The sequence below is a fragment of the Neoarius graeffei genome, chromosome 15 (assembly GCF_027579695.1).
Source record: "Neoarius graeffei isolate fNeoGra1 chromosome 15, fNeoGra1.pri, whole genome shotgun sequence".
Lineage (NCBI taxonomy): Eukaryota > Metazoa > Chordata > Actinopteri > Siluriformes > Ariidae > Neoarius > Neoarius graeffei.
The window spans coordinates 73,362,689-73,379,252 of record NC_083583.1 but is presented as its reverse complement, the minus strand read 5'-3'; the positions used below and the strand labels follow the sequence as shown (position 1 = coordinate 73,379,252).

Genomic DNA, 16,564 nt, shown 5'->3' with positions numbered 1-16,564 from the left:
GTTATCAGAGCTTTTGGTGGGGCGCCAGAGCGTTTCAGGACACGCAAAGCATACAACTGTTTGCTGGCTTTAGTGCATATGTCATTGATATGGGAATTCCAGGTAAGGTTGGAAGAGATAGTTAGTTACACCAAGAAGCTTGAAGTGATCAACAACTTCAATCTCAGTTTCAGCCAAGGAAAGGCTCTCCAGTGCCAAAGGAGACTTAATGAAAGATATTCGAAGTTCCTTGGTTTTCTTGACATTCAAACGCATGTTGTTGTGATCAGTCCATTTAGCGATGTTATCAACAGCGGCCTGGAGTGAGGAATTAGACGACCTTGAGACGACTTCGTAAACAGTGCAGTCATTGACATACTTGTTATGACAGGTGTTAAAAAAAACTCGATGGGTCCAGAAATAAACAGAAAATTACTGTACATTTCCAGCGTAATATTTGAATAACTGGAATATGTGAATAAATGAAATCTGTACTGGTGATAGCGCCTGTTCTGTCCAGCGCCCCTGCTGTTGGCACTTACTGCAGGTCTCTTTTCTGGCCACGATGATGCAGTAATAACATCATGGAGACAAATAGGACAGTGAGCACACTGCCCCGCGATTATTCATCTACAAATGTGAGCGAATCTGTGGAACATCGACTTATAACTGTCAGATTTTTAACGAGGTGAAGGCATGGATTTTATGAAGGTTAAAATTTGTTGAATGGCTGATATAAATGGTGCGGCTCTGCACCTCCTGCCCCTGTGGACAAGAACGTCACAGATGAGGGCGGAGCTACAGCTGTAAGTAATGGGTTATATTCAGAGGTGACTTCCATGCACACTGAATCATGAAATCATTAAAGGGGAACTGAAGTCATTTTTAAACTTGCTTTATTTCTTAATTAACGTGTTATTCAATTACGGTTTCGGTTTTATTAAACTTACAACCCCGATTCCAAAAAAGTTGGGACAAAGTACAAATTGTAAATAAAAATGAAATGCAATGATGTGGAAGTTTCAAAATTCCATATTTTATTCAGAATAGAACATAGATGACATATCAAATGTTTAAACTGAGAAAATGTATCATTTAAAGAGAAAAATTAGGTGATTTTAAATTTCATGACAACAACACATCTCAAAAAAGTTGGGACAAGGCCATGTTTCCCACTGTGAGACATCCCCTTTTCTCTTTACAACAGTCTGTAAACGTCTGGGGACTGAGGAGACAAGTTGCTCAAGTTTAGGGATAGGAATGTTAACCCATTCTTGTCTAATGTAAGATTCTAGTTGCTCAACTGTCTTAGGTCTTTTTTGTCATATCTTCCGTTTTATGATGCACCAAATGTTTTCTATGGGTGAAAGATCTGGACTGCAGGCTGGCCAGTTCAGTACCCGGACCCTTCTTCTACGCAGCCATGATGCTGTAATTGATGCAGTATGTGGTTTGGCATTGTCATGTTGGAAAATGCAAGGTCTTCCCTGAAAGAGACGTCGTCTGGATGGGAGCATATGTTGCTCTAGAACCTGGATATACCTTTCAGCATTGATGGTGTCTTTCCAGATGTGTAAGCTGCCCATGCCACACGCACTAATGCAACCCCATACCATCAGAGATGCAGGCTTCTGAACTGAGCGCTGATAACAACTTGGGTCGTCCTTCTCCTCTTTAGTCCGAATGACACGGCGTCCCTGATTTCCATAAAGAACTTCAAATTTTGATTCGTCTGACCACAGAACAGTTTTCCACTTTGCCACAGTCCATTTTAAATGAGCCTTGGCCCAGAGAAGACGTCTGCGCTTCTGGATCATGTTTAGATACGGCTTCTTCTTTGAACTATAGAGTTTTAGCTGGCAACGGCGGATGGCACGGTGAATTGTGTTCACAGATAATGTTCTCTGGAAATATTCCTGAGCCCATTTTGTGATTTCCAATACAGAAGCATGCCTGTATGTGATGCAGTGCCGTCTAAGGGCCCGAAGATCACGGGCACCCAGTATGGTTTTCCGGCCTTGACCCTTACGCACAGAGATTCTTCCACATTCTCTGAATCTTTTGATGATATTATGCGCTGTAGATGATGATCTGTTCAAACTCTTTGCAATTTTACACTGTCGAACTCCTTTCTGATATTGCTCCACTATTTGTCGGTGCAGAATTAGGGGGATTGGTGATCCTCTTCCCATCTTTACTTCTGAGAGCCGCTGCCACTCCAAGATGCCCTTTTAATACCCAGTCATGTTAATGACCTATTGCCAATTGACCTAATGAGTTGCAATTTGCTCCTCCAGCTGTTCCTTTTTTGTACCTTTAACTTTTCCAGCCTCTTATTGCCCCTGTCCCAACTTTTTTGAGATGTGTTGCTGTCATGAAATTTCAAATGAGCCAATATTTGGCATGAAATTTCAAAATGTCTCACTTTCGACATTTGATATGTTGTCTATGTTCTATTGTGAATACAATATCAGTTTTTGAGATTTGTAAATTATTGCATTCCATTTTTATTTACAATTTGTACTTTGTCCCAACTTTTTTGGAATCGGGGTTGTACTGTATATCGTGACTCGTATATTACACTTATCGGCCTTTTCGGTTTTTAGCCATGTTGAATGCAGTTCGTTTGGGCCACGGCAGGCGTCGCTTATCCGCGTGATCTTCACAAGACTTGTGCGAGACTTCAAACGTGAAGTGTCAGCACCGCCATTTTGAAAACTGTTTACACAGCGGCCAGATCGCCATAGCATTCCAACTGAGATTAATTTCAAGATTTGCCACTTCATCAGTGATGGAGATTATTCCATACGACTTCCAACCAACGTGGAGTAGAGAAGAGTTGGAAAGACGGCAGGATAAGGACGAGTCCGTCGCGCTGGTATTTACGTCATTACTGTCGCACAATTAAAACGTGCCAGATCAGGCAGTTGGTGGGTTTTCAAAATAATAAATACATGCATGTATTTTTGTGATAAATACATACAGTCATGGCCGAAAGTGTTGGCACCCCAGATTTTTTTTCCAGAAAATGAAGCATTTCTCCCAGAAAATGATTGCAATTACTAATTTTTTAAACACGTGTTTATTTCCTTTGTGTGTATTGAAACAATATAAAAAAAACAGAGAAAAAAAATAATTTGCATAATTTCACACAAAACTCCAAAAATGGGCCGGACAAAATTATTGGCACCTTTTCAAAATTGTGGGTAAATTATTTAGTTTCAAGCCTGTGATGCTCGTTTAAACTCACGTGTGGCAAGTAACAGGTATGGGCAATATAAGAATCACACCTGAAACCAGATAAAAAGGAGAGAAGTTGACTCAATCTTTGCATTGTGTGTCTGTGTGTGCCACACTAAACATGGAGGACAGAAAGAAGAGAAGAGAGCTGTCTGAGGACTTGAGAACTAGAATTGTGGAGAAATATCAACAGTCTCAAGGTTACAAGGCCATCTCAAGAGATCTTTGTGTTCCTTTGTCCACGGTGCGCAACATCATCAAGAAGTTCCGAACCCATGGCACTGTAGCTAATCTCCCTGGACGAGGACGAAAGAGAAAAATTGATGCAAGGTTGCAATGCAGGATTGTCCGAATGGTGGATAAGCAGCCCCAATCAAGTTCCAAATGTATTCAAGTTCTCCTGCAGACTCAGGGTGCATCAGTGTCAGCGCAAACTATCCATCGACATTTGAATGCAATGAAACGCTATGGCAGAAGACCAAGGAGGACCCCACTGCTGACACAGAGACATAAAAAAGCTAGACTGCAGTTTGCCAAAATGTACGTGAATAAGCCAAAATCCTTCTGGGAAAAAGTCTTGTGGACAGATAGAGCTTTTTGGCAAAACACATCATTCTACTGTTTATCGAAAACGAAATGAGGCCTACAAAGAAAAGAACACAATACCTACAGTCAAATATGGTGGAGGTTGAAAGATGTTTTGGGGTTGTTTTGCTGCCTCTGGCACTGGATGCCTTGACTGTGTGCAAGGTATCATGAAATCTGAAGATTATCAAGGGATTTTGGGTCGCAACGTAGGGCCCAGTGTCAGAAAGCTGGGTTTGCGTCCTAGGTTATGGGTCTTCCAGCAGGACAATGACCCCAAACATACCTCAAAAAGCACCCAGAAATGGATGGAAAGAGAGCACTGGAGGGTTCGAAAGTGGCCAGCAATGAGGCCTGATCTGAATCCCATTGAACACCTGTGGAGAGATCTTAAAATTGCTGTTGGGAAAAGGCATCCTTCAAATATGAGAGAACTGGAGCAATTTGCAAAAGAAGAGTGGTCCAAAATTCCAGTTGAAAGGTGCAAGAAGCTTGTTGAAGTGATTGATTTCAGTTATTTTTTCCAAAGAGTGTGCGACCAAATATTAAGTTGAGGGTGCCAACAATTTTGTCCGACCCATTTTTTGAGTTTTGCATGAAATTATATCAATTTTGCTTTTTTTCCTTTTTGTTTTAATCCAATGCACACAAAGGAAATAAACATGTATATAACAAAACATGGGTAAATGCAATAATTTTCCGAGAGATATGCTTCATTTTCTGGAAAAAAATCTGGGGTGCCAACACTTTCGGCCATGACTGTATTATACTGAGCGCATTTCCCACATAATCCTCAGTAAGGTTTTGGACAACACTACAAAATGGCGTCCCCACTATATAGTGAGTAGGGAGCGATTTCGGACACAGGGAAAACTTCCGGCTTGATTACATCAGCATTCGGAAGAGGGCGCGCTCGTCTTTTGACAGCGTTTGCAGATGTTGGTCACTTTGATTTCTGCTGTACGTTTTACTTCCGTCCTACGATGTCTCGCACAGGGCTCAGCGAATCTCGTTTACGGCCATTGCTTTGACATATATCAATATTACAGAGCATACAGTGGTGCTTGAAAGTTTGTGAACCCTTTAGAATTTTCTGTATTTCTGCATAAATATGACCTAAAACATCATCAGATTTTCACACAAGTCCTAAAAGTAGATAAAGAGAACCCAGTTAAACAAATGAGACAAAAATGTTATACTTGGTCATTTATTTATTGAGGAAAATGATCCAATATTACATATCTGTGAGTGGCAAAAGTATGTGAACCTCTAGGATTAGCAGTTAATTTGAAGGTGAAATTAGAGTCAGGTGTTTTCAATCAATGGGATGACAATCAGGTGTGAGTGGGCACCCTGTTTTATTTAAAGAACGGATCTATCAAAGTCTGATCTTCACAACACATGTTTGTGGAAGTGTATCATGGCACAAACAAAGGAGATTTCTGAGGACCTCAGAAAAAGCGTTGTTGATGCTCATCAGACTGGAAAAAGGTTCCAAAACCATCTCTAAAGAGTTTGGACTCCACCAATCCACAGTCAGACAGATTGTGTACAAATGGAGGAAATTCAAGACAATTGTTACCCTCCCCAGGAGTGGTCGACCAACAAAGATCACTCCAAGAGCAAGGCGTGTAATAGTCGGCGAGGTCACAAAGGACCCCAGGGTAACTTCTAAGCAACTGAAGGCCTCTCTCACATTGGCTAATGTTAATGTTCATGAGTCCACCATCAGGAGAACACTGAACAACAATGGTGTGCATGGCAGGGTTGCAAGGAGAAAGCCACTGCTCTCCAAAAAGAACATTGCTGCTTGTCTGCAGTTTGCTAAAGACCACGTAGACAAGCCAGAAGGCTATTGGAAAAATGTTTTGTGGATGGATGAGACCAAAATAGAACTTTTTGGTTTAAATGAGAAGCGTTATGTTTGGAGAAAGGAAAACACTGCATTCCAGCATAAGAACCTTATCCCATCTGTGAAACATGGTGGTGGTAGTATCATGGTTTGGGCCTGTTTTGCTGCATCTGGGCCAGGACGGCTTGCCATCATTGATGGAACAATGAATTCTGAATTATACCAGCGAATTCTAAAGGAAAAGGTCAGGACATCTGTCCATGAACTGAATCTCAAGAGAAGGTGGGTCATGCAGCAAGACAATGACTCTAAGCACACAAGTCATTCTACCAAAGAATGGTTAAAGAAGAATAAAGTTAATGTTTTGGAATGGCCAAGTCAAAGTCCTGACCTTAATCCAATGGAAATGTTGTGGAAGGACCTGAAGCGAGCAGTTCATGTGAGGAAACCCACCAACATCCCAGAGTTGAAGCTGTTCTGTACGGAGGAACGGGCTAAAATTCCTCCAAGCCGGTGTGCAGGACTGATCAACAGTTACCGCAAACGTTTAGTTGCAGTTATTGCTGCACAAGGGGGTCACACCAGATACTGAAAGCAAAGGTTCACATACTTTTGCCACTCACAGATATGTAATATTGGATCATTTTCCTCAATAAATAAATGACCAAGTATAATATTTTTGTTTCATTTGTTTAACTGGGTTCTCTTTATCTACTTTTAGGACTTGTGTGAAAATCTGATGATGTTTTAGGTCATATTTATGCAGAAATGCAGAAAATTCTAAAGGCTTCACAAACTTTCAAGCACCACTGTATTTCAAACACTCGTAACTTGCTTTAGCAGTGACAAAATAGCGATCAAAAATGCATTCCTACATTTTATAAAATGCGATAAGTAGAATTTTTATAATAAAAAATTTGCCTTCAGTTCCACTTTAATATATTCACAATATAGTGGACTTGTATTTAATGTTTATTTAACTTTGCTCCCATCATTTTTATATGTTATTAGTCTAAACAGTATTTTATCGGGGCGGCACGGTGGTGTAGTGCTTAGCGCTGTCGCCTCACAGCAAGAAGGTCCTGGGTTCGAGCCCCAGGGCCGGCGAGGGCCTTTCTGTGTGGAGTTTGCATGTTCTCCCCGTGTCCGCGTGGGTTTCCTCCGGGTGCTCCGGTTTCCCCCACAGTCCAAAGACATGCAGGTTAGGTTAACTGGTGACTCTAAATTGAGCGTAGGTGTGAATGTGAGTGTGAATGGTTGTCTGTGTCTATGTGTCAGCCCTGTGATGACCTGGCGACTTGTCCAGGGTGAACCCCGCCTTTCGCCCGTAGTCAGCTGGGATAGGCTCCAGCTCGCCTGCGACCCTGTAGAAGGATAAAGCGGCTAGAGATAACGAGATGAGATGAGTATTTTATCGTCTCTTCTCTTACTGTAGGTGGCAGTAATGGACTAAAAATGCAGTGCTGTTTGTCAGTCCACGTTTTCTCTCCTTTTATTTTTTTTTCATGTTTCAAATCCTTGTTTTTAAAGGTGATAATGTGAACACATCTTAAAATCCTGAAAAGCTCTAAACAAGAATTAATCTGGTAAACTCAGAGGCATGAACTGCAGGCAGGTAATTTGAATAATCTCAATGACTGAAACCAAAGTTTAGGTTTGTGTAAACCGAGTCTCATCTCATCTCATTATCTGTAGCCGCTTTATCCTGTTCTACAGGGTCGCAGGCAAGCTGGAGCCTATCCCAGCTGACTACGGGCGAAAGGCGGGGTACACCCTGGACAAGTCGCCAGGTCATCACAGGGCTGACACATAGACACAGACAACCATTCACACTCACATTCACACCTACGCTCAATTTAGAGTCACCAGTTAACCTAACCTGCATGTCTTTGGACTGTGGGGGAAACCGGAGCACCCGGAGGAAACCCACGCGGACACGGGGAGAACATGCAAACTCCACACAGAAAGGCCCTCGCCGGCCACAGGGATCGAACCCGGACCTTCTTGCTGTGAGGAGACAGCTCTAACCACTACACCACCGTGCCGCCCTGAACCGAGTCTGAATATGTAAATATTAATGCAGCTTTTTAACTTAATTTACCAACCCAGTGTTAGTATTAGCTTAGCACTATATGAAGGATGAGAATGATCATGTGATGTAAGCATTACTTTAAATAGGCGTTTCACTACTCCATCCAAAACGTCCCATTTGGTTTTCCCACTGACTCCAATACAGCCGATCAGGAAGTCCCGTGGTCTGCAATCCTAAAACACACAAAATGTCATCATACATAGGTATAATAATACTGACACAGCGGCTGTGTCCCAAATCACCCACTATGCCCAGCTGTCTTATACCCTACACTGTATACTGTACTATTTAGTACTTTTTTACCTTAATTTTTGAGCTAAATGGAATTCCATACAGATTCAGACAGATCACTGTGTGGTACACATCACTGTTTAATCTCTGGAAATGTTGCACTTTCAGGCACTTTCCTGATATATCTAGTCTTCTAGTTCCTAACTGGGTCCTAGCATGCTGGTTCTTATACACTGTGTGCACAATTATTAGGCAAGTTGTATTCCTGATGATTAATTTTATTGTTGAACAAATACAGTGCTCTCAGTCAATCCAAATTGTTAATAAACCTAAAACCAGAATGATTAACAAAGGAAAGGGGAGTTTAGGCCTTCTCAGGGGAATATACAAGTGTGCAGAATTATTAGGCAACATTTAGTGTGCAGAATTATTATGCAACTAAATGAAAAGCTTAAAGTTTCCCATCTCACTTGTTTATTTTAATTTTCAGTGTAACAAATAAACAACTCAGAATTAACAAATAAACACTTCTAGCATTTCAGAAATATTCAGTGACCAATATAGCCACCCTTCTTTTCAATAACTGCCATGAGCCTTCCATCCAGTCTGTTAGTTTTTTGATTTGTTGACGATCAACTTTTTGTGCAGGAGCAACCACGGCCTCCCAAATGCTATTCAGAGTGGTGTATTGTCTTCCCTCGCTGTAAATCTCATGCTTAAGAAGGGACCACAAGTACTCAATAGGGTTTAAGTCAGGTGAGGAAGGGGGCCATGTCATTACTTTGTCATCTTTAAGGCCTTTGTGGGCTCGCCAAGCAGTGGAGTACTTGGGTGCATGTGATGGTGCATTGTTCTGCATAACAATCATGGCCTTCTTGAATGATGCAGACTTCTTCCCGTACCACTGCTTGAAGAATGTATCTTTTAGAAACTGGCAGTAGGTTTGGGAGTTGATGTTAAGTCCATCTTCAACCTGAAATGGTCAAACTAGCTCATCCTTAATAATAGCAGCCCATGCCATTACCCCTCCACCACCTTGCTGGTGTCTGAGTCAAAGTGCCCTGTGTCCATTAGTTATCCAGCTATGGGCCCATCCATCTGGTCTATCCAGAGTCACTCTCATTTCATCCGTCCATAAAACCTTTGGAAAATCTGTCTTCAGATATTTCTTGGCCCAATCTTCACATTTCAACTTGTGAGTCTTGTTTAGTGGTGGTCGTGTTTCAGCCTTCCTTACCTTGGCCATGTCTCTGAGCACCGAACACCTTGTCCTTCTGGACACTCCAGGTCGGTTGCAGTTCTAGAATATTGTGGCACTGGAGGATAATGGGTTCCTGGTAGCTTCATGTTTAATCCTTCTCAAGTCTTTTGCGGTTAATTTGTGTCTTTTCTTCTCCACACATTTTTTGCGACCCTGTTGACTATTTGCAACAAAACGTTTGATTGTTCTGTGCTCACATTTCTATAGCTTAGCTATTTCAAGAGTGCTGCATCCCTCTGATAGGCATTTTATAATTTTTGTCTTTTCAGTGTCTGTTAAATCTCTTTTTTGGCCCATTTTGCCTGAGATAAAGAAGCTGCCTAATAATTATGCACACCTTAATATAGGGTATTAATGACTTTAGGTCACACCCTCCCTCATTACACAAATAAATACCACCTGAGAATGCTTAAATCCAATTAGCATTCAAGTGTATCTAGCTTGCGGTTGGAAAACATGCATAGAAATAAGGGTAGGGTCAGAGTACTCACTTGCCTAATAATTGTGCACACAGTGTAGATCAGGGTTATAGTGCAGACCTGGAAGCTATCCAAGTGTCATCGTACACCCTTCATACAACTGAGGATTAAAAGCTTTATCCACTACTGAGCAAATCAGAGCCTAAGAACACCTCATCAGTACCAGAATACTGTCCTGACCACTTTCTCTGATGCTGCAAAACAAGCTGGCCTGAGTTTCCCAAAATCATCGCAGCACAAAAATCATCGCGAAATGGTCGAGGGAGCAGCACAATGAATGCTCTCTCTCTCCTAGTTACTGTAAGATGCTCTTAGTGTTAAGAGGCTTTCAGGAAACCCACCCCTGATCAGTGAAGATGAACTGAAGTTGAGGCTATGATCAAGTGTATTTTGAGAAAACAAGCTATTTTAACCAAGCATACCAACAACAGAGTTGACAGTGTTCGTTTTTGGTAACAGAATAAAAGGCGAACCTCTTTCCAGGGAGCGTCGTCCCCCTGTAAACTGACGACAATCTTTACATGTTGGCCATCTTTATGGAAACTGCCATCTCCTCCAGCATCATCCAGCAGTATGTCTGCAGAGGGAGAGGAAATTACAAACACAACATATACACACATGTCATGTTACGACATGCTGCCTTCCCACTTGAATCTGGGAACATCATTTGACCTCCATTTTTTAAGAACAGATGAAATAGAAACAGCGCTTGATGATGGATTTTACCAAAGCTCGTGGACTCATGGAGGTTTTGTTGTGCGAGTTCAGCTGATGGAGTTGTGATGGAACTTGGGGTGATCAACGCTCGGCCGCCGTTTGCCTGGTTCTCCATCTTTAAACGGTCGTTTTCTGCTTTCAGCTTCTCAATCTCAGCCTATCTCACACACACACACACACACACACACACACACACACACACACACACACACACACACACGCATGCCATTTGTTATTAAAATTCTTCCAGTATGACACTTGTTTGACTAAATTTTAATGTTACAAATTTCCCAGTGTTGCCTGCAGTGCATTATGGGTAATACACACAACCTGAGTGACAATAACACGATATGAAACTCAAACATGACATAACCACAAACATTTTTTATTAGGATCGACTTTGTCTGTTCTAGTGTTTAGGAGTCGTTCTACTAAGAACGCTAACAAACGATAAATTGTGGACAAATCCAGAGGAGAATTCATGTGGGTTTGGGGTTTTATTTATTTATTTGTACCTGCATCCGATTCATAGCCTCTCGTAATTGGTCAAGCTGATGGGCGGAGCTAAGCGCCTCTAACCGGATGTCCGTCAACTTCATTTCTTTCTCTCTCAACTCACTCCGTAGCTGCATTACAGTCTCCGCCTCTCCATCTAAACCCTCCGGCAAGCTGTGGATGAATAATAAACACATCTGGTAGAGCATTGTATGGCCACAAAAATGATTAATCAGTGGTACCATCTGCTGGAGAAAAACTGTGTTGGGCTACACACACACACACACACACGTACAGTGAGTTAGAGTTCCTGAGCACGGGTGTGGAGCTGCTGGATCCATTATGAGGGAGTTTAGGAGATGAAGGGAGCGAGTCGTTCATTTCCTCGATGTCTGAATGGGACGAGGCGGATTTTGGCGACTTCTTTTTGGTGAATGCCTGTTTAAAGGAGCTGCGCAACTGAAAAACAAAGACAAGAGACAAAAAAGAGTGAGCTGGGAAGTGTTGGAAACATGAAAGTGATGATAAACGATAAAGCAGTAGAGCGCAGAGTGCATCCGGGGGAAGACAAGAGTGGAAACAAAGAGAAAATAAAGAAACACAAGGGAAAAAAAGTGCAGAAAGAGCGCAAAAGTACACTTCCATTTATTACTGCCAGAACATGCACTTTAATATTGTCATGTTTGGCTTGGGTTTCACTGAATTATTTGCACAGGAAATAAAGTACAAATTATAAAATACGTGTGGTGTAATGCTGTGATGATACTGCTGTTAAGAGCACGCAGGAGCAGAAGACGACATTCCAACATGCAAATAAGCACTATTTCCATAAAAGTTGGGATGTTTTCCAAAATGCAATAAAAACAAAAATCTGTGATTTGTTAATTCGGATGAACATTTATTTAACTGACAAAAGCGCAAAGATTTTCAATAGCTTTACTCATTCATCTCATCTCATTATCTCTAGCCGCTTTATCCTGTTCTACAGGGTCGCAGGCAAGCTGGAGCCTATCCCAGCTGACTACGGGCGAAAGGCGGGGTACACCCTGGACAAGTCGCCAGGTCATCACAGGGCTGACACATAGACACAGACAACCATTCACACTCACATTCCCACCTACGCTCAATTTAGAGTCACCAGTTAACCTAACCTGCATGTCTTTGGACTGTTGGGGAAACCGGAGCACCCGGAGGAAACCCACGCGGACACGGGGAGAACATGCAAACTCCACACAGAAAGGCCCTCGCCGGCCACGGGGCTCGAACCCGGACCTTCTTGCTGTGAGGCGACAGCGCTAACCACTACACCACCGTGCCGCCCAATAGCTTTACTGACCAACTTAATTATATTTTGTAACTTTAAAAACAAAGTTCGAATTTCATGGAAAAAAAAAAAAGTTGGGACAGAGGCAAAATAAGACTGAGGCTACATCCACATGACAACGGCAACGAGATTTTTTTTTTTAGCGGGTAAAAAAAATATCGCGTCCACATGGGCAACGGATCAGTAAAATATCAGGTACGTATGGCAACGCAATGCTTGCTGAAAACGTTGCAATACACATGTCACACCTCTACGTGCGCTGTAAGACGGTCCCATCGGAGACACCAGAACAATAGAAGAAGTAGGACGCATGCGCATAAACCCCTTCTTCTACCCGGCGTGATGACTTGTTCTAGTCATGTGGTTGTGACGTCATTGTAAACAAATCCGTTCTACTCATCCAGACGACTTCACAACGGCGCCGTTGCCAGATTTTTCCACTCTGGAAACCGTTCTCAAAAAATATTATCGGATTCACCTGAATCCGTTGCCGTGTGGACAGGGCCTGAAAAGTTTATCGGATATTCAAGTAACCCCGTTTTGGAAGATTCTACAATAAGCAGGTTAACTGGTAACAGGTGAGGGTGTCATGATTGGGTATAAAAGGAGCAGCACCAAAGGCTCAGTCTTGGCAAGCAAGGATGGGGCAAGGCTCACCACATTGTGCCAAAATTCATGAGAGAATTGCTAGTCAAATCAAAATGAACATTTCTCATTGAATGTGCGTGACCTTTGAGCCCTCGGGTGGCACTACCTGAGAAACTGTTATGCTAATTATGCCTGAAGTCAGCCATAATAATTCCCATCCCAAAACAGTCACCCACAACCAGCCTCAATGACTACCGCCCTGGTGCCCTCACCCCGGTAATTATGAAGTGCTTTGAGAGCCTGGTCCTCCAGCACATCAAAGACTGTCTCCCCCCCCCACACTCAACCCCCACCAGTTCGCATACTGGGCGAACAGATCTACGGAGGACGCCATCGCCATAGCTCTGCACGCTGTGTTGAGCCACCTGGAACATCAGCAGAGCTATACAAGAATTCTCTTCGTACACTACAGCTCGGCATTTAATACGATCATCCCAGACACTCTGATCACAAAGCTGGACATTTTAGGCCTCCCCCCTCTCATATGCACCTGGATTAAGGACTTTCTGATCAACAGGCCCCAGACTGTGAAACTTGGCCCCCACCTTTCCTCCACATGTACAGCGAGCACTGGTTCACCACAGGGCTGCGTGCTGAGCCCCCTCCTGTACTGTCTCTACACCTATGACTGTAGTCCAGCTCACGGCGACAACATGATCGTCAAATTTGCTGACGACACCACAGTGGTGGGGTTGATCTCAGATGGAGACGAGACAGCCTACAGGGAGGAGGTTCAGAGGCTCGCGACCTGGTGCTCAGTAAACAACCTGGCTCTAAACACCACAAAGACAAAGGAGATCATTGTGGACTTCAGGAGGAAGAAAAGTGACCACCTCCCCCTCTACGTCAACGGCGAGGGTGTGGAGAGGGTTCATGATTTCAGATTCCTGGGAGTCCAGATCTCTGACGACCTTTCCTGGACAATCAACATCTCAGCTGTTATAAAGAAGGCTCAGCAGTGTCTACACTTCCTGAGAGTCCTCAGGAAGAACAATCTAGACCAGAAGCTGCTGTTGCCTTCTACCGCTCCTCCATTGAAAGCCTGCTGACGTACTGCTTGTCCACCTGGTACGGGAGCTGCACTGCTGCAGACAGAGGGAGGCTTCAGAGGACAGTCGCAGCAGCGCAGAGGATTGTCGGCTGCCCTCTCCCCTCCCTGACGGACATATACACCACCCGGTGCATCAGCAGAGCTCGGAGCATCATTAAGGACAATTCACATCCTGCCTCCCAGCTGTTTGAGCTGCTTCCTTCTGGGAGGCGCTACAGATGTATTAAAACAAGGACTACTAGAATGAAAAACAGCTTCTTCCCAAGAGCCATCACCATACTGAACTCTGACAGGAAACAAATCTAATGTCGACATTATGCAAAACATCTGTCACTACTGCTCTCACATTCTGTGCAATACAAATAATTTACTATTTACTCTGTACATAGCCCATCCATATTCATACTTGGATATAAGACACTTTTATATGTACTTCAATTTTTGTAATATTTATTTGTTAGGATTTAAGGTTTTGGGGGTTTTTTTTATACTTTTTTACACTGGAAAGGGAGAAGCTTCTAATCTCGTTATACAACTGATTGTAAAATGACAATAAAGGGCATTCTATTCTATTCTAATGTGACAAATATAGCCATATGGGCTCGGGAGTACTTCAGAAAACCGTTGTCACTTAACACAGTCTGCTGCTGCATCCAGAAATGCAACCTGAAACTGGATTGGGTCCGTCTCAGAAACTGGGTACTGCGGGGGTCCCCCACTAAATATACTCACAGTCAATAAACTATACGGTTTTGAATGGTGATGTTGGATTTAATTTGAAATAAAATGATGAAAGAAATAATACAGATAAAATTAAATCTTTGATGTGAATATTCACAATTTGGCAAAAATTCTGCAAATTTGTGGAAAAATGGCGGCTTGATCTGGGACATGATAAATGGTCGACTACATCGCATTCCCTTAAAAAGGTTCTAGTCCACTGAAAAGTCTACAGTTATCACTAATTGTATTTTAAGTTGTAACTTTATACACCTAAGGATTGGTGCGCTCACAGAATAATCATAACCGTAATAAAACATCACGCAAAATATTTCATCACCGTTGTAACTCCATGTTCCACAAACCCAAAACCAATACGATCGTGTGTTTTGATCTAAACGGAAAGCCTCAGGGTCGAGGTCACGACCTCACCAAAAGTAGAAAATTAAAATCACTATGCCATATAAAAATTTAGTTATAAATCTGCGATTTTGTTTTTTAAAACGAAAGCTGAAAGTTAGGTATAGAATATGTTTCTTACAGAATATGTTACGATGGTAGCTGGTCTTGTATGAATTTCTGAGCTATAAAATGAGTTGTGGTCTATTTTTTACCGTAGTGTGTTATTTGTGTGCGGGGAAGGACACACATTAACAATTTGCATGTGTAGAATGGAATTTTCCGCTCCAACAGTTAGAAGTTGATCGTGCTTCCATTTGCGGTCTTTCTGTTACGCGGGTGATCTGTTCGGACGTTATCACTGAAAAGGTGAGTTTTGACAGTTTTATTTTGTTTTAGTCTTGCAGTATAAGGAAATAGAATATTTGTTTCTTTTTCATCTTACTTTCATATTTCGTAGTGTTTGCGTATTTTTGGCCAATATTTTGCAACCATGGTCAATTTAGATCGAACTTTTGATAGAATCTACGGCCAGTCATTTTGCCCCGCCCCTGCCTCGCGCTCCGTCTGGTGCGGTAGTGATGTCCCGTTGCTCGCGCGCCGCAGCAGAGACCCGCGCGACCTTCAGCCGGTACAGTCGCTGTTCTTTTACCACCGCCGTTATTCTCATCTTTCCGGTGTGTTCTTGATTTTTCCATTGTGTCCTATTTCGCCATATCAAATACCCAAAATGTATCATGTTATTCATATTCAAGTGAATAATCAATTCAGTCATCATAACTTGGCATTTTTAACCCAAGCAATCAAAAAGAGTAAATGTATTCAATATTTTCACTCATCTGTGAAGGAGGGGCTTTAATTCTTCATGATGGAGTTATTTTAGATGGAAATCAATTTTACAAAAGCATTTGAATTGTAATCAAAAAAATTTTCCACAGTGGAGGCCAGATAAAGCAAGATGCTATCTTTATTCTTATTAAACGTGACAAAAGAAACACTGAGTGTTCGGTAAATGCAAAAAAAAAAATAGTAAAATTAGAAAATTTATTTTTTGACCATAATGTCCCAAATGAGAGAGCAGTTTCTGAGACGGACCCTATTACACAAGAAGGAAGCCATTCATCAATTCTATGCAGAAATGCCACCGATTTCTCTGGGCCTGAACTCATCTCAGATGGATCAAACGACAGTAGAAACGTGTGCCGTGGTCAGATGAGTCCACATTTCAGCTTGTTTTTGGGAAAACCAGACATCAAGTTCTCCGTGCCAAAGGTGAACACGACCATCCAGTTTTTTATCATAGAAAGGTGCAAAAGTCAGCACCCAGTCTCGTTCTGGGAAGTCCATGCTTATTTGAGCAGGACAATGCCAGGCATCACTCTGCACGGGCTACCACAGTGTGGCTTCGTAGACAGAGAGTGCATGTGCGCGACTGGTCTGCTGCTAGTCCAGATCTGTCTCCTATTGAGAATGCATGGCGCATCATGAAGA

General features: G+C 42.4%; 1 protein-coding gene across 2 annotated transcripts in view; it reads right to left on the bottom strand.

The window, feature by feature from the left end:
* nav2a (neuron navigator 2a) overlaps positions 1-16,564 on the bottom strand; it is a 229,138-nt gene that overhangs the window by 25,435 nt on the left and 187,139 nt on the right. For both annotated transcript variants that reach the window (XM_060941848.1, XM_060941847.1), the window contains 5 exons: positions 11,227-11,390; positions 10,952-11,105; positions 10,446-10,593; positions 10,193-10,296; positions 7,826-7,921 (listed from right to left, as the gene is read on the bottom strand). In XM_060941848.1, the coding sequence (XP_060797831.1) occupies positions 7,826-7,921; positions 10,193-10,296; positions 10,446-10,593; positions 10,952-11,105; positions 11,227-11,390 (666 nt within the window). The remainder of the gene's footprint in view (positions 1-7,825; positions 7,922-10,192; positions 10,297-10,445; positions 10,594-10,951; positions 11,106-11,226; positions 11,391-16,564) is intronic.